This window comes from Ischnura elegans, chromosome 11 (assembly GCF_921293095.1).
Source record: "Ischnura elegans chromosome 11, ioIscEleg1.1, whole genome shotgun sequence".
NCBI classification, from domain to species: Eukaryota; Metazoa; Arthropoda; class Insecta; order Odonata; family Coenagrionidae; genus Ischnura; species Ischnura elegans.
The window spans coordinates 72,488,558-72,512,793 of NC_060256.1; the positions used below are offsets into that span (position 1 = coordinate 72,488,558).

The 24,236-nt window shown below is 38.8% G+C and overlaps 1 protein-coding gene across 5 annotated transcripts in view; it reads left to right on the forward strand.

Moving 5' to 3' along the window:
* The window catches only part of LOC124167817 (protein pellino), a 255,333-nt gene extending 238,701 nt beyond the window's left edge, over nt 1-16,632 (forward strand). For all 5 annotated transcript variants that reach the window (XM_046545854.1, XM_046545856.1, XM_046545853.1 and 2 more), the window contains 3 exons: nt 9,859-10,080; nt 12,052-12,167; nt 14,598-16,632. In XM_046545854.1, the coding sequence (XP_046401810.1) occupies nt 9,859-10,080; nt 12,052-12,167; nt 14,598-14,724 (465 nt within the window). In that variant the 3' untranslated portion in view covers nt 14,725-16,632. The remainder of the gene's footprint in view (nt 1-9,858; nt 10,081-12,051; nt 12,168-14,597) is intronic.
* Nucleotides 16,633-24,236: the final 7,604 nt, after the last annotated feature.

The following is a 24,236-nucleotide window of genomic DNA, read 5'->3' on the forward strand; positions in this document are numbered from 1 at the left end:
GGAGGAGGATGCTAACGCTGTGAACTTGGATCTATTTTCTCGTACGGACCAGATCCAGTTGACCTACTTCCTAAACTTTTCCAAAACACTTATTGGCGCGTAATAATCAAATTGGAGCATAGATGCCTGTCCACGATCAATTGCAAGGCGAGCATAGAAGAAAAGCAATGATTTTTAAAAGAATCATAACTCATGTATTTTTTTTAATTTTTGGCGATGGGTATCCATACGCACGGGTTTCAGCTCCCTTCCCATCAAGTGATGCGATTTCAAATTTTCTTCCGAAACGATATGAGTCAAGGGGCTTGAATGTGAAGTTCGATTTTATACTATATTTCTGTTTCATCCCTTGAAAAGCTTGATGAAACTGGCGAATGCGTTAACGTCATACCCTAGAAGGATTAATTGCGAAGCCTTTGAAGGTTGATCGTCGCTGGGGGAACTGTTGACGCACCAGGACGTGGCGAGGATGTATTCAATTAAGGATTCAACGCTTCGACAATTCGCAATTTTATTCCGTGTTCATGATATTTAAATGAAGTTATCCAAACTAGGTATAAATGAAGAGTTGTAGTACATGAAAATGTGTGCTAACCTACGCATAAACATGTATTGATTTCATAGAGGTGAGTATTTTACAACGTTTTTATAAACTCGCTTTGTCGTTTGTCATCTTGTCAGGGTTAAATCTTGCTACTCAATTTCGACCCACTTTCCGATTAGTTATCAAGCTGAAATTTTCTGAATAACTCAGAACCAGATGACAGGCAATATTCTAACTCTTTTATAATGATTTTAATTGAATCTCAATTGTTATTCAGAATTTAAAATTGAATATGGAGATAAGTTCAAAAAATGGCCATCAAAATCCGAAGGCGGAGCTGCGATCACTTAAAGGAACGAAAATGTTAAGAGTCATAACAAAAAAATTGTTTACATCAAAGTTCATTGAAAAATCGATTTAGCAAAAATTTACTTGTATTCTTTTGAGAACGCGCTAAAAACTTTTCTATACAAATTTATTTTGTATTATTATTATGTACTTCTGCTCACTAAATGAGGTGTGTCAAGTACAGCGAGCCTCATTGAACGCGAACTCATGAAAAGATCACTCACGCGATTCTCTGCTGGAAAGAACTTCACTCTTAGCAGCTTTTCCCAAACGTTTCTCTTAAATGAACAGAAGTAGCGTTTGCGTGGCGGCCTTGTTTTTTTTTTCGTTACTGGGTGAACTCCGACAAATATTTGTTCAGCCTTTGAGAATGCCATGGGGAACCCTCTCACGTGTCATCATCGATTTGCGTGCCTATAGGCCATAATCGTCCGCGGAATGTCTTTAAAATGTCCCCCACTTGAGAGAAGTTCGAATAGATGGTCTTGCTGGCTTCCCACGATTAGGAGGGGTACGGATTCGGAATTATAATAGGTACTGCAATCCCTTCTAGAAAGCCCTGTATGGAACACTTGAACCAATGCAGTATTTATTGACTGTAACTATGTATTAAATTACAGTTGAGCTTACTTACATGGACCATCGGTATATGTGTAAGTCTGCTATTTAAGTCAGGAAAAAGAGTATTTTACTTTCAAATTCTTTCATCCATTGCTTTTTCCGACACTAATAGGAATCGATGGAAGATAAATTTTTGCTTTATATCCTCCAAACTCATTTAATCTCATGGAAATTCCTAGTGGATAAGGAAATTGAAGCTCTGTAGTGCTATTGGTGGTGATCTAAAGCCGGTTCTGAAAATCAGAAAGTCAGCGAAAACTTGCAAAAAATAGTTTTTAGAGTCTTACTCAGTATTATTTTTTCGATTTAGTACCCTAATGAGAGCCCAACGGGATTACTACTATGTTATATTGCCTGGGTTGTGTAAAGTTTTCAGCATCGGTTAGCCAACAGTAACATGCGTAGAAAGACTCGCTAGCTAACTCTTTTCCTCTAAGAGATCCAGTAATCGACTACTCACTCTCATAAAAAGAAATGAGATTTTTGGCACAATCCAGAATGCGGTTGAGAGGTTTTATGTTAATCTTAGATTGATTATTCGATTGTAAACTTGGTACGTTGAAACTGGTGAATGTTAATCATATATTGATGAGAATTTATATGAGGTTGTATTCACCCATCGTAAAATTGAGTGCGTTGTGATGATGTCCTCGTTGTTCTGGAAAGTTTTGTGGTAGAAAGAGTGAAATTTTCTAGCGAGGGAGCTTAAATGGCTTCAACTTCCTATCCCCCAAAAATGTTCCCTGCAGTTCTAAAACTATTTTTACTTAATCTGTTCCAATCTCACCTGAAATTAATTACGCTCCATAATTTTCATTACATGTTGTTGAATTCATTATTATTTTTTTCTTAAGGATGCTATATTTTGCCAGAGCATATGTTTATAGAAAAATATTGAATTTCCTTGAAGGAATAACTGCAATAGGCCTGGGTTTTAAATTTTGAGAATTTTTTACCCACAAAGATTATATCGGTGTACAAATTTTAAGTTTATAAATATAGCTAATACTTTCTCAGTGTTTTCAACGTTATAATACAACAGAGGATATTGATGTGAGTGTGCAATTCACCGTATTATGTAGGTAAGTGGCGATCGAATTATAAATATGTGAATATTTTTGCTCTAACCGTTTTTACTTGACCGCAAACATTCAATTCGATGACAATGATATGAATTTTTTTTCGGATTTTAAATAAGCGACTGGTGAATTTACTTTCATATAAATACTGATTATTATTGATCAAGATATTAAAATATTATTGATTAAGTAAATATTATGTGGTGGAAGGGAGGTAGGGCAAGGAATGGCATAGAAAGAGTTACATAGGACCGGCTGTAAAGGATGTAAGAGAGAAGAAATATGTCGCTATGAAAAGGCTAGCGGATAGAAGAGAGGAATGGAGCTGCGTCAAACCAGTCTGTGTTGCCTAATTATGGTGATGAAATAGGCTTTAGTAAATCAATTAAGTTTTTTTGTGGCTAGCGGGAAAGGATGTGGAGACGAGGCGATTTCAACACCTACTTGGTCACAAGCAGACTGTTTGGCCCGGGGTTTGCGGCTCAAAAGCGCGGCCCCGCGCCTTTCTGCGCGAATGTTTTGGGCGACACTGGAGGGCCCTCGGCTTCAGCCGTGCGATAAGGAGCGTCCTCCCTCCCTATTCTCTCCCCTTTTCCCAGCCATCCCTCGGCGCGTTGTCGCTTCGCCCCGTTGCAAAAGAGCCCTCTTTGGTCTTCTTTAGTCGCGTGCATTGCGGGGAGAGGGGAATCGGAAACACGCCCCTCAAAACTCCTTTTTCCCCCACCCTACTCTTCACCGCCCTCCCCTTCTTTTCCTTGTTCGGGTATGTGGAGAAGCGGGGAGTTTTCCGAATCGATATCCTCCGCCTGTGTTGACGTTCAACCCTCTTGACGTCATACTCGCCCCCTCCCCTCTTTCTCGGCGCGGGAGGGGAGGGGGCGTCTGTTTTGTCGGGGGAGGAAGGGCAGTGGGCGTCCCGAGCGTCTGCGACGTCACGATGACGTAACGGGGGTGGGACAGCAGCTGGGCCGAAGGGGTGTCTGAATCGACGGCGCCTCGGGGAACCCTCCCCTCCCCCATCTGCACCCCGAAACCCCCCTCTCCCCTCAACCAACCCTCCTCCCTCCCGTTATCACCTCCAGCGAAACCTTCATGCACTGTTTTACGATCGATGTGTGCATCGATGTCGAAATGTCTGAATTGGCATGGTTTCAAAACTGATTGTGAGTCGTAGAAGAGCCCCATCACTTTTCGTATGTGTTTACATTTTTTTCTTTGTACATATTATACTTTCTCCTAATCTTGAGCGATCAGTTTGCATAATTTCTGTTCGGTCGTACTGAAGATTTGTTATGATGTTATAATCATAAAGAGAATTGCGTTAGCAAAGGAAGCGTTCATGTACAGGAAGGAGCTTATGAGAGGCGGGACTGATGGAGGCAGGATCGTTGCATAACTGCGTGCCAAGAGAGCCGACTCATATTTTTGTACATGTTTACATTTTTTATTTGTTCATATTATAGTATGTTATACTTCCTCCTTTTCTTGAGTTGTTAGTTTGCAAATATGCTTTTTGATCGGATTGAAGATTTGCCATGATATTATCATCACACACAGAATTTTGTTAGCGAAGGAGACGTTAATGAACAGGAAGGAGCTTTCGAGAGGCAGGAATGATGGAGGCAGATGATCCCACTCATTTTTATCTTCATATTTACATTTTTCGTTTGTACTTATTATGCTATCCCCTTATCTTGAGCGATTACTTTGCAAATTTTCTGTTTGGTCGGAAAAGATTTGTCATGATATTTAGCAGCTGACAGAATTGCGTTAGCAGAGTGGGTGTTCGTGAACAGGGAGGAGATAATGAGTGGATCGTTGCGTATGAGGCTAAAGGAAAGGGTAGTGAAGAGTCTGATCTGGAGTGTAGCGCTTCACGGCGCAGAAACATGGAAAGTGTGAAAACATGCTTAAGTTTCGATGCTTCTTTTTGTTGTCAATTTCCGTTTAGGGTCAACGGGTTCCTTCCGTGAGTTAATTAGTAACTACCCGCAACTATGACGGTCTCACATTTTCCATGGTTTTCACGTGTATTCGTCCAGCCCTTTAATTAGCTACTCCCTCACCGGATGATTTTTTCATCAGGGGTCCACCGACTTTATAGCCTTACGATAGTAAGGTCGCATTGGCTTAGCTGCTTAGGATTAAATTATTACATCCTATATATTTATTCAATTCAACTACTTACCTACTTGGGCTGCAAATCAGAGGAAAATTGATACAGCAGTGGGGATATCAGGGAGAGAATTGGGCTATCAAATTTCAGAGGCGTTCATGAGCAGGAAGGAGGTTGAGAGAGGATCGTTATGTAAGAGTTTGGAGAAAAGGTTAGTGAGGAGTTCGATCTGGAGTGTAGCGCTTTATGGTGCGGAAACATGGTCGCTTAGGAAGGAGGAAGAGAGAAGACTGGAGCCGTTCGAGATGTGGGTGTGGAGAAGAATGGAGAAGTTTGAGTGGACGGAGAGGAGGAGGAGCGACGAAGTGCTGGACATGGTGGGTGAGCAAAGGCAACTTATAGACGAGATACGAAGGAGACAAAGGGTATGGATGGAGTCAGTAGTTATCGGGTAGGGGATGTTGAAAACAGTGCTAGTGTTGGGTAAACGAGGGAAAGGAAGGAAAATAATAGAATTTTCAGATAGATTGAAAGGAAGTAGTGTGGATTGAAGAGGAAAGTACATGAAGGAATGGGGGCTCCCAGAATGCTTTTGAAGTTCTCTATGGACAATTAACTTAATAGGTAGAATACTTTAATAATTATATCATCATCAGACGTCAATCGGCCGCCACTGCCTTGCAAAAAATCGAAAAAATGACTCTAAAATCCAATGTCTCAAATGTAATTAATTTAAAATTGCAAAATAAGTAACTTATTCATCTATATCTTTGCTGTCTATGGATATGACATTTACCTACGATCGAAATAAATTGCTTATGTCTCCCATCGAATTGATATACAATCGAAAGTTGTGATCGCGTAGCCGACGACCAAAACGGTGGAGCAATGTTCACTAGCATTCATGTCGGCGTCTTCATCTATAAAGGCTGGTTTACCTCCATTGTCTGATTCTCACATATTCATTAAAGGAAGAGTCGTGCAACTGTCATTTCAGACCGCGAAGACGCCAACATCATTTGTGATGATAGTGGTCTTCTGGAAGACATTATAGAAGGCCAACAGATACGAAAAAGCAGTTGCCGCAGTTTTAACTTGAAAGTTCTCGAAAATCCTTCTGTGTAGATTTCATGAGTTTCTCCGATGCTTTGATTGCTTTTAGGCATTTATCCCTAAGCACAATCACAGGGTCGGATCGACAGCACAGATCAGCGTCATCAATTACGTCATCATCTTTAATATTCGTCGGGAGTGCCAGAGATATCATTATACCAATTATATTGCATCGTGTACCTCTTAGTGGTCAGTTAATGTCAGTTCAGGGTTTCAGCAACGAATTTTTCATCTCTGCGTCTAAATGCCCATAGGCACACTATGAATGAGGTCAAACTTATGCTTTTGTAGTTGAGGTCCCAAATGCAATACTGAAATACGCAGTACTTGGAACCTGACGCTCGATAAGTTTCGTTATAGCGCACCAAGAGTTGCATAGAATGTCCACTTTGTCATCGGTTTCGGTTTCACTAGTCCCATGTATCGATTTTCTTTATCGATTCGGGAGAACGACCAGTGGTGACGACAGGTGCCGTTCACTCGCCTGCCATTGTTGCACGCTTCGATTGACTGTCGAAAGAAGTTTGCTTTCGCCTGATGAGCTGTTATCTGCGTAATTTGCTCTTTCCATCTTTTCATTTTCTCTCCGCCATACCTATCTATGTGGAGGAAATGTTTTAAATGGAGGGGCTTTGAGATAATAACTGTTGCTACTTATTGCCTGTCATTTTAACCCATTTTATCGGCATTTTGGTCATCTCTTGTGGGTAAAGAATGATCAATTTCTTAACCTGTTTGTAAAGGATCGCTATATTATTAATATAGTAAGCTTTGGCTTAGAATTAAACGATTTATTCTTGCAATCAATGCATTATTAATTTACTCACTAAACCTCATTTATATAAGATATATATGTACTTAGTGGTTTCCTTTTATTACTCCTAAAAATAATGAATATCGCAAGACCTCCCTTGTATTCATCTTTTCGGGGTCTACGATTATTTGGCCACGATGCGGAGCGTAACGTCGCTGACGCGAGACGATCACGCCTTTCAGGCCACTTGAGGAATATTTATCAGTCCAAATAAGCAATTTTGGCTCTTTGGGGTCGCTGCTATTTCTCGCGCGTACTCGAGGCCTTAAAGTGTTTCTGGATAACTCAATATATGATGGATCGATGGTATTGGAGAGCTAAAATCAATTTAATGCCAGGTTAACTCATTTTAAATAAGGACACCCCGCGATATCTTGTACTTAAATACATACAGTTAATTATATATACGACGGAGTATGTATCTATGCCACGGCTTTGACCTCTCGAATAATTCATTAAACTAATTTAAAGTGCGTTCCCAATGTTTTCTTAATTCTCCTCATTGTTGAGTGGCCCTACCCCACTATCCCTCGCACGTAGCCAGAAATTCGCTTCTTTTTGTTTGTTACGAGTGGTTACTTGCATTTTCTTTTCCATTTTAAACGCATAGGGAAACAGCATATTTCATTAACTAAGTTTTAAATTTCATTTGCTTAGTACTGAAAGTTAAATTCATCGTCAGTTATAGGCAGACATAATTATATGTTTCTATATCGAAGAATTTAGTGCAAGAGCATAGGTACCCTTTGGCTAGTGGCTTCAGCAGATGGAATCGCGGGTAGTCGCCACCAGGAAAATTTCAGGTGTTTGGGGAGGGTCTTATTTTAGATAAAAGAAAAGTCTGGGAATGAGGGACTCCCTGTAGTTCATGTCTCACTGAATAGTATTTGAATAATTATTTTTACTTATGCTTCGTTATTAATGGTATTATTTATTGCAATCCTGTTTTAAAGTGGTTATTTCACTGTTACTTTGATTAATCAATGCATGGAATCCAGTGGTGCAGCGAGGGGGGTTTGGGGGTTAAAAACCCCCCAGAGCTCAGAGAAATTTTTAAGTTTAATCCATTTTACTTTAATGGATTGATATTACTAATGGAATAGTGTACGGATTTATAAAATATCCCTCAGAAAGCCGTAAAACTCACCAATTTGAACCATTTATCTTAAAATTCCGCAATTTATTAATCTCGCATCTACCGCTTATCCTGGTGGGTATTCCATACCCCCACACACCCCGGTATTAGTTGCACCTAACCCCCCTCCCCCCCAGCCTTAATTCTTAGCTGCGCCCCTGGTGGAATCTGTGGCGAATGAAATTTTAACTGTTCTCTCAGCAACATTAATCATCTTTTGTTTTAATTTTTTTTAGTTCATAGTTTGCTATGGAGTGAGAGCGTTTTATCTTGTTACATACTTATCCCTCAAAGCCCACGTGGCTGCGCACCCACCAACGCTTTGCAAATGTCCCTCGCAAAATATTCCTCCTCCACTCTCCCCCTATCCTTCATCGCGATCTTTCCGCTACCTCTGTCTCCGTTTTTTTGCGCATTCGGTCCTCCTTCAGCCACCTCCACCTTTTCCTCCCCTTCACGTTGCATCTCTCCTCTTCATATTTTTTACCTCTCCCATCTCACCTTTTTTACGTGTCACCCCGGCTTCCCCCGTCTGTCCCTGCTTCTAGTCTCCCCGGTAGTAGTTTTTTGCGAAACCGGCGCATTCCTCTTTGCATCGTTTTTTTCCCCTTATCTGCCGCCTTTATTTTCACTGTATATTACTCTCCGTGTCTTTATAGCCACGGTCGTCTTTATTTTTTTCTTTTCATCCAAGCTCTCTTTCCTCCCTTTCTTTTTGTCGCGACATCTTCCAGCTTGTTGGAATTCCGTGCGCCGAATCGTCCCGCACACAAAAGCGGAGATAAAAAAATGTTCAAGGAGAGATGGAAACTCTTTCCGTCCGACTCGTTTTTTTTTCGCGTTCCCCCGTGTTCGCGCGCCTTTGACTTGGCTCGGCGAAAATTTCTTGATACGTTCCGTGTGATTTAATGGGGAGTTTTCGACATAGCTTCGACTCCGGAAGCTTTCACGGTTGAAGGTTTGTTCGGACTCAGCCCAGCCCAGAAGAAAGGGCGCTGGTAGAGGTGCATATTTCATTGAGTCTGCATTTTGGTAATTTTATTTTTATATCTAATGTCGTTGTGGTGGGTCGATATTCCCCCTTTGTGAACAACGGTACCGTTCCGTTCGGCATTTTTTGTGGGTGACAGAGACACGTATGCTAAGTTTTTCGCGTAACTGTCAGATTTTCCGATGGATATGCATCTTTTAAATGTTAATGCTAAGGTAAGATTTCCCAATCATATGAGTGTTTTAAATGCAGAGTGTGAATCTCATTATTCACTTTACCACTTTTTGATTTTCCTTAAAATTTTAAATATAAATATAAAGGCATAAGTCTGTTTTTGCGTATGCATATGGGGGACAGCAATTACAAATTTTCGTGTTTCTAATGCAATGATAAGGACACTGTGCCATTTATCGATTTTTTCGCCACCAAAGTTTTTCTGCGTTCGTGTAATTTTGTTTTATAATTGAAAACCAATTATTTAATAGTCAAATATTTGATTCTGAAATGTAATGGTATTTCTTCAAGATTAAGATGCAGGAAATACAAGATTCTCATTTCAAATTTTTTTGTGAACGTATTACACTGCTTCACAGTATTTACTGACTAATGTTATGGACGGTTTTTGGATGGACCTTAGTTAAGGATGCACACTGACAACTCATGACTACTACTACTTTATATGGATTTGAATTGTCCAAAGCCATTTATTTTATAGCTATTAAACATAATTAGGAACAATTTGAACATCAATCCTGCTGGTATGAAATGGTTGCCAATCCTTGATTTAATCGTTGATCCTGAATTCAAAGTCCTAGTCACTTGTGATTATCTTTGCTTGAGGTTACATGAGTTGTCTCTTTCCAAATGTGGCCAATTTATTTTATAGTCTTGTTTATTTAATTTGCTATTTTTGATATTTATGAATGGTAAGAAATATTGGTCATAATGATGATTGCACTGTTTACAGTATCCATATCAGTAATCCTGTGTATATACCTCTACCATTTAGTTCGCTTTTGGGTTCGAAGTGTATGATATCTCCTATGAATTGCTGTTTTAATTGATTGCTGACTGTTTTCATTTCTGTTCTTTTGCAGACAAAACACCATTTGGAGCGGCAAATAGATGAACTGAATGCAGGGCGACCACAGTGTCCAGTTGGTTTGAACACGCTAGTGATACCCAGAAAGGTGACCTTGCGCATAAATGAGAAGCAGCAGCCATATGTGTACCTCAATTGTGGTCATGTACAGGGACACCATGATTGGGGTCAAGATAAAGACTCCCCAGGAGCAAGGCGGTGTCCCATGTGCTTAGAGGTCAGTCAATCTGCTGTTGTCTGGAAATTTTTAATTACCCTTTACCTTGTAGGGGATTACCGATAAATAGTTATTCAAGGAGCTATTGAGGCAAAATATTAAGTAAAACTGATAAATGTAAAATGTCTTTTGCTTGGGCAAAAATCACAGTTTTTTAATCCTCGTGTATCCCTGTGGTTATTTAAAGTAATAAATGACATCATTCAATTGGATGTTAGGGGGCATCGATTAATTACGTGAGGCGTTTAGGTGGTGGGAGGGGGTCAAGCCGATTCTCACCTAATCTCAGGTGAGGGTTCTGGCAAGTATCACGTAATCTTTTTCCATAAGTAAGGGTGTAAAATGTGACACTAGACTATAATATTTGTAATCTTGAATACTAGTCCAAACTAATGTTAAATGAAAATAATTTAGCAAATTGTCTTTTTATAAATACAATGTAATGAAGCATAGATCTTATTCACACTGAAGAGGGAAACATGGAATACTGGGGAATGTATTTACACTGAAAATACGCATTTATAACAATCTCACGTGAAGTTAGAGGGGGAGGGGATTGTGCCAAATCTCAGGATATCTCACTAAGGGGGGAGGGTGTGTCCAAAAATTGCCAAAATCACCTAATGAAATAATGGAGGCTCCCTTATTGTTTTTTTTCATAGATTTCACTGCCATTTTTTTAGTGCAAAGTATATTGTAAAATTGGGAGTGGTAGGTTTTGAATGAAAAATTGAACTTTGTTTTCCATAATATTTTTATGTGTACACTTTTTTCTTTGTTCCAACGCTCCACGTCATCCTCAGGCCTGAGAACGACAGGGAGCATCAAAACCATGCTAGTGTACAAATAAAAATATTCTGTGGGAAAACAAAGTTTAATTTTTCATTTAAAATGAGTAAATGCCATACATTATCACCAGAAACCATCAATTTCATTAAGTAATAGGTTTATTTTGATTTTTCTTAGTTTCAAATTCACTGATAAATATCATCTGATGAATACTATCTTGTACATAGCATAATATTGACAACTTTCATTATACTGACATAGTTAATGACAGAGCTTTTGTATACTGCTTCAAATGGAAGCCCCCAATTTCTGTGAAATTATTATCTATTTTCATTTTTGAACAGGCAGGTTTTTGATGCATGGTATACATTTTTATACCTGATGAAGCATAAGATTATGTTAGATGTTAGTGTTAACGTCAGTGAGGTGGTGGCTTCTATTTGTAATTATGGATCAAAGCTCAACGAAAACTATTCAGTTGCATAAATTTTTGTCGAGTCTTTGGGACACATGTAAGATACAGCTTACAAGTGAGTTGTTGGATGAAGACTAAACACTTCATAGACTCCACAGTGTACACATTCTAACAGGCCCAAATGCAATTAAGCATGACAATCCTGGACATTTTTCTGATGCTAAGTTGTTGTCTATCTGGCTCAGGTTAATATGCTTTGATTTCAATAAAATTTTGCAGGGGCACATTTTAGATAAAATAAGAGTCGAGGAATGAAGGATACCCTAGAGTTCATTTTTTTTAAATTGAATGAATGTGTCTTGAATTTTTACTCATGCTTTTAAACTAATGTTATTATTTATTTCAATGGCATTTTAGTGGTTATTTCTTCATTACTTTTCTTCATAAATGCATAGAATCCATATTACCTAAAATTTTACCTATTCAGTCAGTATCATCTCTACCATCTCTTGTTTTCCTCTTTTCAAGTTCACAGCTTATCTATCTCTATATCCACATTTTATCTTGTTGCATATGTTGTTGTCTGATGCTTCTTCACAGATAGCTATGTGTTTGTAGCCAAATATTTTGAGGAGTGAGGTCTGTCAATCTGATAATATAATTGGAAAATCTTATATATTTAATCACTGTTTGTGAAGTTTGGCTTATTGGTGATTCGTTAATGGATTTATTTTATTTTAAAATTTGACTCTATTCATTTATTTCAGGTTGGCCCGGTAGTAACCTTAATTGTAGGCATCGAACCAGCATTCTATGTGGATAATGGCCCGCCAACATTTGCGTTTAATCCATGTGGTCACATGGCATCTGAGAAGACTGTTAAGTAAGTTACAATAATTGACTTTTTTGAAAGTTTTTAGGAAAATGTGAACATTCAGAATGCAATCCACCTTTAAGTTACTTGGTCCATCCATATTTTTAAGCTAAATTGTTTTGAAACCTTTCTAATTCCTTTACTGTCCTGGAATGAAGGAGGATTACTTTCAAATTTGGTTTCATCTTCATTCTTCAGAGGAAATCATTATTATTTATGAACTAGCATTGCCTGTGATTCTTAAAATTTTGAAGTACGTAATAATTTAGTACTGCTCTTTACTTGGTGTGTTAACCAATTTTAATTGTGTTTGGTGTCAAATTAAACAGAAAATTATGAAGACGTATCCTATGATATTACGTTTTGTAGATTTGGTCAGATGAAAATTTTACCGAATTACCCAATAAGTTCAACTGATTCAGGGATTATATAGTGGAAGTTCGACGTACATATTGAAATAAAATGACTATGCACTTTTCCACGAGTATATAATGCGTACGACACATTTTGGCTTACAGAGTCATCTTCTGTCTTGTACCAGAGGATGGCTCTGTGAGCTGAAATGTATTGTAAGCATTAAATACTTGTGGAAAAGTGCATATTCATTTTATTTCAATACGAATTAGCCTTTATTTCACTAATTTGTTCCTCATTGGGTGAGACCCTCTCCACAGGCCCTTGGGAGATGAATTTGGAGGGATGAAAGGGCTCTTTAACCTGCTCTGCCCCTACCAGCAGAAAAAAGGCTTTGGCTTACTTGACAAATTTTTCAGCGCAGACTTGCAATCTAGCATCTGCAGCTGAAGGGTGAAGTGTGTCGTCTGCTCGTAAGGCTGTTTTACACGGTACACGGAATTGTGCAAACTGACGTACATGCGAAGGCGCAATCAAAATTGTGTCGTGTAAAGCGGTGAATTGCTAGAACACATGCGAGACGGCAAAATAGCCCCTGTTCTAATTTCGTTCATGCATTCGCGCAATTCCACGCCATTTTAGAAATTAATGCAGCTCTAACCTGCGCAATTCCGTGCCCCGTGTAAAATGGCCTTTAGAAATCATCATCAGTTGAGGGATTTCCCTCTGCTGCAGTGGTAAACCCTTATCTCTTCATGCTTAGTAACGATCCTATTGGTTACTAAAACATTTCATGCACTCAGATGAGATGGGGCATATTATTATGCATTCTTGTGTGGCATCTGTGCCTTTAGATTGACTACTGTGATTGGAGGACCTCTTTTAGCCACAGACTTAGGGTTGTAAAATATAATTCAGTCTTTGTCATTTTTGGGATATTTGATGTGTGAGCTGATGTTGCACTAGTAACATGTGGTCTCCGTGGATTGATAATGTTGCTAATAAACATCCATGTGATTACTGTATGCCACTTTACTATGATTTACTTTGGAATTGATTTTCTTGTATTATTTTGTTGGTATAGTGTGTTTAGTTGCTTTGGTTTTGCTTGCGGTGTGATTAGATCACTACGTACATTTTAATTAAATAGAGAGCTATAGTATACATTGTACAAATTTTATATAAATGAACCATTACTTCAGGCATTAAGATTGACCATATTTCTGAATGCCTCTAATATATCAGCTGGAAGTAATGGAAATTTGCAGGCTATCAGTTTTGGTCATGTTATAAGAAGGCTTACAACTATTAATTTAATTGATTTTAATAAATTTTAGAAAAATTCCATCCATTGTGATTGCTGTGGACGTAAGCATTTTTCGTTATTTGCAGAAATCATTTTTTTTAAATAAATAAATGGGAACTTTACACAGACTTTTTTTTAATGAGTAAGATCCTATTGGAAATTGATGATTCAGCAGTATATACATAGTTAGTCTTTGAGATTAATTCAGAATCCCTTCTCTTAAGTAAAGCCTTATCTGGAGGAAAAAGGTATTCTGACAATGTTGTATGTATTGTATTTCCTGCGTGTTTGTGTTATCATATTTTGAATTAGGGGTGAGAATAGCATGCCACAAAAAAAACTATTTTCTGGGGATGGGAGGTGTGTGTGGTGGCTAGAGTGTTGGCTTCCCACCTGGCGGGCTCGGGTTCAAATCCCGGCAGTGGCAGAGAATTTTCAGAGACTGCCCGATCCCTGCTTGAGTGTTGTGCAGAGGACATTTCAAGAGCAACACTCCGTCCGTCGGATGGGACGTTAAGCCGTGGTCCCCTTGGCGCCTTTCGTTAAGAGCAGGCTAATGCCGACGCCAGGTTTCTCTCCACCCTTCCTTCCATACCCTACCCTCATGGCACAAATGACCTCAGCTGTCGGTCGCCTCCTCCAAATACCAAACTGTTTCCTCGCAGACTGATATTGATGGCACAAACTTTGTCTGGATATACTTTTTCCTCCTTGCTACATACATTGCTTCATTATAATTTCAATAGTTTCTGAAATACCAATGATTTTCTCTTTTGCAGATATTGGGCATCAGTACCAATCCCTCACGGAACTAATGGCTTTGATGCCATGTGCCCGTTCTGTGCAACCCCCCTGGCTGGATTCCCTGGCTATGCCAAACTTATCTTCCAGGACAATGTGGACTGAGAAATTTGCTTTTCCAAATCTGAGGATGGCCTGCATTCCCCTCAGTCATAGGTGTCCCCCAACCCCAAAAACCCCCTGGGCCCCACAATGATTTGCACCGAGTCTGAGCTTTTTATGGTGTTTGTTTGTCCATTTGATTCAATCCTCTGTTCCTTATGTGCCCTACCAATGCGGGGAAGCTAGCGATTCTTTCCTGCCACTCTATATTGCTGTTAATTTAGGTCCTGATGGGGGTACGTCCCTGGAAAATCACCAAAAATATGCCTTTGATTATTTTTGCACCTGCCTGTCGTCTTTGTGGGTGAGTGTTTTATGCGTGTCTGTCTTAATGGTTGCGTGTGTGTGTGTGTGCGTGTGTGGGCTTGCATCAAGTGGTGCATCCTTGTGTGTTTTTTAATGTGTACGTGTGCGTTGAATTCAAATAGACGGAAGAGCATATCTTCTCCCGGTCATCACAGCAGGGCTTGTGGGTACTTTTGATCATCCTTTGGTGCAAAGGAATCCTGGACACTTAAGTGGAGTGTGATCAAGACTATTTGAGATTTCTTATCAGTTGAAAAGTATGAAAAATTTATCGTTATGATAAATAAAGACTGGTGTGATCTGATAATTCAGTGCCATAGGGCACAGCTAGTGCCACTCAAGTGACATTGTAGAGACTCACGAGGATTTTTCAAAAAGGATGTGAGTGTATTCTCCCTTAGGTGTACTGCAAGTAAAAGTGATTACAGTGGAAATAAATCTCTTTGTCATCATGTTACGTTTTTGCTCTTCATCTGTGTCGGATATTCTGTTAAACGTTCCTAATCTTGTCATCAGGAATCTTAATAATCGATTGATAGAAAGGAACACTTATTGCTGCAGGGTTGCTCATGCCTAGTTTTTGTTTGTTGAGGTGGAGATGAAAATTGATTCTGTGGAACTGCAATTGGTGGAAAAATTCCCACTCATTCCCCATTTCAAAACAAACTTTCATAACGATTGGACTATATCCATTCCCCTTTATCGTCTTAAACCAATCACATTTGAAATCCATGGATGGCATTGTGAACAGCATCTTTGTGTGTGTGGACAGTATTTAATGAGGTGGAGTACCCAGAGAACTGAACTTAAATTCCATTACTTATAGTTTTTAACCACCTTGTAAAATAACTACTATGTTTCCAGTATGCATATATAATTTTGGCCAAAGTGGCTTAGACTAGGAGTAGTGCGTATTTATTTGATCCTCCTTACAGTGGGTGGAGTATGGCTGTAAGGTCCACTACAAAAGACTGTAGAATTTCATACGAAGACGGCATTAAATATTGATTAATTAATTTGTTAATGGCTGGTTATTGGTTTACTGAGTTAATTTTCAGACTCATGAAGTTTATATTTATTAAAAAAATAATTCTTGCTGTTTTGTTTGGATTTGATGCACCAGTATGATGTGAAACTAGTACAGAGCCGAATGATTTTATATAGTGAATTTCAAGGTGGCTAGGTGAATGAATACTGATTCATACCCATTCCTGGACTATTCGTCATTTTGTACATATATTGATTTTGTTGTGTATTTATAGTCGGATAATTTAATTTCCTCTGTCTTCACAATCATACATTTCTGCTCTCTCATATCATGTGGTTCAACCTTAAATTTGACTGTTTGTAATGATCAACAGGAAGCCTATTGTTCAGAGTTTAAGAGTCTTACACTCATTTTTATGTTTTGTGTGGGCATAGTTTTCTTGCTCCATCAACTCTCACCCATCTTCTGTGTATTCATTTTTTTTTGCTGAAAATACTGCTGACATCAATTTCTTTTAAGAAAATGCCTATGGTGAACCTACTATTTCTGTTTTTCTTGGATCTTATACCACCGTAATAACAAATGTAAATGGAATCGTAATAAAAAAATCATAATTATGGAATCCTCTTTATTCCCTTCATCATTAGATATGTCTCTGCTTGATTTTTGGCAGATTTTACCGTTCAAATTCATATGACTATTTTCTTCTGAGATTTCCAAATACCCTTTTTCTTCACATCCGTGTTGTTTTCATAACTGTACAATTTGCTATCACTGCAATCTACTTTCCTCCTTTGCTATGTTCTTAAATTATTGGTCTGTCCATTTCTCCAGTACCCTCTTTCTTTGTTGCCTTTCTGGTCATTTTAGGTCCTCGAGTTGCTTGTGAAACCAATATGCTGACGCCTAAGTTGCAGGATGGAAAGAAAAAACTCAAATGGTCCTATAATATCTCCCAATACTGAGACACTGTATGCCCATTTGAGTTTTTTCATTCCATATTGCATCTTTGAGACCATAGAGCTCAATTCCTGTTTTATGTAAAACCTAAATTGTTGAGAAATTTAAAAATGAAACCTGAAGTTTCGAGGTTAATTTTGGGAAGTGTACCATCTTTTAGGAATGTGTGATTTGCTTATGAAAATCAAGAATCGATTGCGATAGTTACTATTATATTTTCGAATACCTTAAGCTTCTATTAGGTGGCAGAACTTTTATGGTAATGTAGTATGGTGTTCAAGTCAGTTTTTTGTTCATTTAACAAAGAGAAAGTAACTAATGTACCTGTTATGATTACCTAGGGTGAAAGTTGTCTTAACTTTAAATAATTACATAAAAATGTATTTTTTTAAGGAATAACTGGGTCTTATCTATAGAGTATGTCTACTAGAAGTATCCCAACATATATTCCATTTTAATTCTATTTATGATTCAGTGTTTGTTTTATTTTTTTTATTTTTTATTTTATTCCCAAGACACCGAATATAGCTAGGTTGTTTTATATTGGGGTATTCAACAAATTATACAATTAAACACACACGAACAACCATGCCCTTGGTAGGGGAAACTTACCCAGGCAGAACTTGAACTTACAACCTCTTGTTTGGCAGGTGAGGACTTTACTCTGCTGCCACTGTGGCCATTTTGTAGAGAGTTGTTTCAGATTTAATCTGGTGGAATTTCAACATATCAATAAATTAGTAGTTATTGGCTTATTACTAGGTGAGTGTTTGAGTGAGTATCAAGATTTTCCTTGGCAAGTTTCCAAATGGCCATAGTGAGTATCAAAATGGTGAGTGATAAAAAAAAACAGTGCATAGTGAGTTTTTTGGTGGTGCATAGTGCATAGTGAGTAACCTGGTGGTACTTATCGTGGCCCTTTTATTCATCTGCAGAACTTAACAAAAGGTCTTTGTGGTAATATGTACTCTTTAATCTAGTTAGTGACATTGTCCCTAAATCTTCATAATTGACTTGATAAGATTTTTGCCATCTGTGAAATATTACGAAAATGTTCCTATATTGGATTGAGTGCAAATATTAATATGGCCTCCATTTTTCAATTCTAATTCTCAAACTGTCTTGGTATGACCAAAGCTGTTCCTGTTGCCCTTCTTTAGTTTAGGCTGTAAAGTCAAGGCTGAGGCCATTTGTTCTCTTAGATTTTCTGCTTTATCTACTACATATACTTCATTAGTAAGCAGAACAATTTTTCTTGGAAGCTTCATATCCCGTGACTAACCCTCTTTAATAGCTGATAGGTGAAGGTGTACAATGCTTTCTCCACTTGGAAAATTACTGATACTCACTCACTAAGTGTTTCAGCCTGAAGCAGGGACGCCGACCTACAAAAATTATTGGGGGGGCCCTAACCGAGGATCTTGCCCCGGGAAATTTTATAAGTAGTGAGTTTTAAGTTTCTTAAGCATTTTAGAAGAGTCATATGATCAACATTAGAACCCTGATAACTCGAATCTTGATATTTGGGCACTCCGGGGAAAATCGACAAGCCTGACACATTTTTTCCTCACACCCATAACGAATTTTTGAGGGGGCTCGGCCCCCCTCAGGCCTCATGGAGTCGGCGCCACTGGCCTGAAGGTTGGTTTAGAATGCATTGATAAAATAACTTTTGAAACACAAGCAGAAATGCAAGATCAGCTCAGAAATAAGCCTTAAGTTATAAGATTTGATGTTTTCCCATCATATGCTGTTAGTGAAGACTGCTTGGGTGCTCCACTGGGTAATCTCCTCCATGGCTGCCGAAGTTTTGAGGTGTGAGTCATATTTCATCCTAAGGGCTGAACCTCATCATTCAGCCCTGAGGGTGGATTATGACACACACCCCGAAACATTGGCAGCCATGGAGGAGATAACCCGGTGGAGCTCCTGAGCAGCCTTCACTACAAGCCTTAAGTTATGAGTCATGATTTTTGGGTATTCCTCCACGTGTTATCCATAGGTGACAACAGTTTCTCCAGCCATCTGGCATTCAGACAACCCAGGACGCCACCAATGAGAACCCAAAGGGGGTTCTTTCAGGGTTACAACCAGCGGGGCCTGGACCCAGTACTACAACTGATACGCCTATTATATATACGATATTAAAGTTTACTGGTAACTTTCCTCTTTCATCTCATTGATTACTAAATGAACACATTGAAAATTATGGGGGACAGAGCACACCCTTGTCTCACCCCTTTCCTTATTCTTGCTTCTTCATGGCTGGATCCAAATTTATTCACAGCTATTTGGTTAATAGGTGAATTGTGGACAATTCTCTGGTCATTATTATACTCTCCAATTTCTATCAGGATTGTAAGCATAGAATTCCATTCTACATTAAGCCATTATTATGCCATTCGCCATTTATGAGCAGCCTTAGGACCAATATGGCTTGTAAGCTTGCTTTTCTTTAATCCCAATTGGTGTCTATCAAGGAACTCCGTTGTTTTAATTTCTATTCAACTGTAGATGATTCTTATTAATATTTTTGACTCATGAGTCGCTAGGATAACAGTCTTAAAATCTTCGCATTTCTCTGCTCTCTTCTTTTTGGAAGTAGGAATGGTGATGTTCTTCCCAAAGTCTCTTGATATGTTTCGTAATGTGTACATGTCATACATGCTTTTGTAAAGCTGAACTGAGTTAACAAAATTTAAATTTTGAATTATGTATTAAAAACTGTTGTCTAGATTTGATGTATAATAACTACATCTGCTTAAAGTTTAATTTTAAGGGCCAAACTGATGTAAAACTTATATCCAGGCATGTCTTTTTTCAAAAAATTTTCCTGGACCCCTCTCCCCCCTTTGCCTGGAGGGGGTTTGCCAACCAAGGCCATCCCTCCCCCCCCCCCCCCCCCCAAAGCAGTAATTCCTAGTTAGGCCACTGGCTAAGGTGCTCCTTGACGACCAATCCAACAGTTCGGTAGAGTTTCATTCAGATATTCACACACTTGAAGACTCCAGTGAGGGGGTGTCCCATCTAGTTGAAAAATGAAGTTGTTTTTGTGCAGCCTCAGAAACAACCAAGGCGCAACGTTCTATAGTTAGGACAAAACAATACTTTGTAATATGTGTATTATTTTTTAAACACCCTATATTATCACACCTGCAGTGATATAAGGGTCGCTGTACTGACCACTGTGGTCTCCACCAGGGATGCCGACTTACCAAAAACATTGGGGGGGCCCAAACCGGGTATCTTGCCCTGTGAAATTTTATAAGTAGTGAGTTTTAAGTTTTTTAAGCATTTTAGAAGAGTCGTGTGATCAACATTAGAACCCTGATAACTCAAATCTCGATATCTGGACACTCCGGAGAAAATTGACAAGCCTAACGCATTTTTTCCTCACACCCATATGGAATTTTTGAGGGGGCTCGGGCCCCCTCAAGCCCCATGGAGTCAGCGCCACTGGTCTCCACCTTCACTGACGTGAAGAGCTGCTGCCCACACCTCTCGGGAAGCATTATTGTTAGTGGCCTTCCTTCACCAAGTCACAGCTTCTTCACAGGTTTTGGTATCATTTAGATGGCCTACCTTACCCAAGGATACCCTATGCCCCCTCAGAAATGTGTTGCTTTTTGTTAACAACTGCTTATTCAACAAGTGAACTTACTTATATTGCAGCTGATCTCTAAATCTAGAGGTCGACCCTCCATCTGAAAAGCATTGATGCTTTTGGTGGCAGTAAGCTTAGCCATGAGGTGCTGTATTATATTGTTAAAACTTCACTTATGTAGGTTATCAACCAATAGGTTTCAGCAGGATGGCCAATAAAAACATGACCTCACGGTGAAAACAGAAGAACTATTTCTGGAACTTCATCTAATAGAAGAAGCTTCCTCAAGGAATAGGTTTGTTTTATTTTTATTTTGTGATATTGTCACCCAGTTCTAAACTATGGACTACATTTTTTTACCATTCTATGGTAGGATGCCATCTACTTTCTATGGATTGCCTTTGATTTACCATTAAATGCTAATAATCGGAAAGCTTCACCATGAGTAATTTTAAGGGAGAGGTTCCGATGGTGGAGCCTATATTTGAACGCAAAACCTTCTGGCCTGCAGCCACAATCTCTCCTCCCCAGGTGATTACCTTCATTTTAATCTTTCCTAATTATGCCCAAGCAGCCATCAATATCCCAACAACATCCAGACAACTTGGTCTGCATTAACATTTAACATCTGTGTAATATCCATGTTAATCAATTTGTATGGATATCTGTCAAATATTCAAAGTACCCACCAAACAACGTTGCAGGGATGTCCAACAGGGGACGTGGAGGTTCATATTACAACATCTTTGAGATATTCACAATATTTAATGAGAAGATAATGGGTGTGCTTATTATGGCTTTTGGTAATCAAAAGACATACAAACAAAAAATTTGTGCTCTTCAATTCTATATGGAACATACCTATGAATACTGTTTGGAACAACAATTTTTTATATCATGGATATTACAACTTGGATACCTATGTAATGACAAAATATCCATTGTGTATTAAAAATGTGTTTTGGATATATCAACCTAATTTAGATATCTGATGGGTATCATCTGCTGCTTGGGTATCTTACCTTACCTTAATCGTACCCTAACAAAGAACAGATATCATCCATCCTTTGTTAGGGTAAGATTGGGGTGATTTTTTAAGCTGATGCAATGTTTTTGTACCTATTAAATATGCCACTTAGCACTTTGCATTTGATGCATGGAGTTGGTGGATTTGCATAATTAGTATGTAATTAATGTTGTGTTTCAGATAAATTAAGTAAATTCCAGTCCATTGGGAAACATTAGACCAATGAACTTAGAATAAATTACCGCATTTCTCCGAATATAGTCCCCCCCATAATTTGGAGGCTTCAGTTTTGGGAAATGTTAAAAAAATGTGTTTGAATATTGTCCCCCCCTTTACTTTTACCACGGGCATTTTTGGGAAAAAAGGTGGACTGTATTCAGACGTATACGGTAAGCGGCTGCCATATTTATCTGAAGTATTTCCTAAATTTGCGACTGTTGGAAGTTCAAATGTAACAAAGATAACAATTTCAGAAATAATTTAGATAATTTTTTGTATCTATCAGTAAAGCTATAATTATGGAAAAAACACAAAACATTATTCTATGATATTTTTATCTGCAATTCTGAGAGTCAATTTAGTAATGCATGGGAACTTTATAGATGAGAGTATTTATGAAGCACCAGTAAAAGAGACAATAGAGGAGGACGTTCCGAGGATTAGTTCAATGTAGAGGGAGCAGGGCCAGATTTACCTTAAGGCAAATTAGATGCGCGCCTAGGGGCGTCGCAGTCCAAGGGGCGCCTTCTGTCACCTCATGCGAGTGGCTGTGCCTAATCATAAAAATCAGGAAGGGGGGGGGCGCTCGATGTAGAGGTGCCTATAGCGTAACTTTGGGTAAATCCGGCTCTGAGAGGGAGGACACAAAAAATAGGTTTCTAGCATTTTAAAAATTATGATTTATCTTCTAACTAATACTAGGCTAATACCACTGATGCATGACCCTTTACAATGCATTTTGTCCCAATTAACTAGAGAAGACAAAAGGTAAATTGTGAATTCTTTATTTTGACTTTGACCCCAGCAAGCAACTGCCCCTAATGTCTTGTGAACAAAATAACCAGGATCTGCTATATTACACTCACCTGCAATCACATTGGCCTTACTTATTATTGCGTCCTTCCTTCATATTTCCTATAAATCATGCCTTACCTTAAATTCAAAAATGGGTAACGTTTAACATAACATGATTTATGAACTGGTTTTACTTTTTATGTCATCATATGGTGATAATGACAACGGTGTTCTGGTGTATGTATAGTGGGTGTGGAAAGAGGTAGTAGTAAAAGGAGATGGTTGATGAAAAGGTGTGGAAACCAAGGTTGATGTACTTGGGGTGGCTGATGCCTGGCACATTCTTAGTAACTAGATGTAACTAGATAATATAAAAGAAGTAGGTAGAATATTATCATCTACCTCTTTATCCGTAAGATGTCCGGTAGCAGGGTAGTGCCAGAAAAATGGGTGAGTTGGAAAATGAAAGGCGTTTAATTTGTTGGGCGTATCATTTAGGTAGGCAGTATTCTGGCCGTGATGTCTGTGATAGAGAAAATTGATTGTAATTTATGTTTAAATTTAAATAAAAGCTGGTAGCACTTTTCCACAATATTTTAATGCGTACTACAAGTTTTGGCTCATAGAGCCATCCTATGGTACAAGACACTTAATTACATATGAACATCACCTTTATGCCTTTGAGAAAGGGGTGGGGGAGGATTTGACATGTTTGAAGAGGGGGGCGGGAAACAGGCATACAGAGTGAAGACAGTGAGAAAAGGTACAACTAAAGAGATATGTGAAAGGCAAGGTGGATGGAGGATTCTGGTCATAACTGTAGAATAACGACATGTGGGAAGAACCACGGAAAACGGGGAGGTCCGGAGGAGGGGGGGGGGGGTGAAGAAGAGTAAAAAGGGGGGTCAGGGTAAAAAGAGAGGCCACGAGTCATTAGAAATGGAGAGGCGGGAGTAAGTAGCAAAGCAGGAAAGAGGTGGGGGAGAGGAGTCCCCAAAGGATAGCCGAGAAAGGAGAAAGAATTAGCAGGGGTACCGGGAAGGGATTGCAAGCGGAAGGAAATGGTCAACGAAATACAGAGAGGGGGTAGGTGGACCGAGAAACCCTGTGGAGGTTATGTGTAATTTATAATTGGCATCAGGTTTCATATTGGCAAGGTTCTTCACTCAAGACTCTACTTGTGCAAAATGGGGCAGAGTTTGAAACCCTTGACCTCCCCCTCTCTTGCTGTGGTCTAGCTCTGTTGCTATGGATTTTGACAATGTAGTATCAAAGGGAAAAATAGATGACAAAGAGGAAGCGTTTGGAGTGTGGCTCATAGTTGAAATGAGTACTTGGTATATCTTCTCAGATTATGCATTAGAGGAAGGATTTTGGACTTTCATGCACTTTACCATTTGATAGGCCTCTAAAACCATAAAAATGATTAAGAGCCTCAGACTTTTTCTAGCATCTTCTCTTATTTGTACTCCATATTATTTCTTGGTACTCCTGGGCAGAGTTATTAATTCTGGGAAAAAATTTAGCTTAAGCTGGTTCTTGTCCGATGGGAGGACTTAACCTCTCTTATTTTCATTACTGTGGAAAACCCCATTAATAGGCAGCTCTTCACAGTA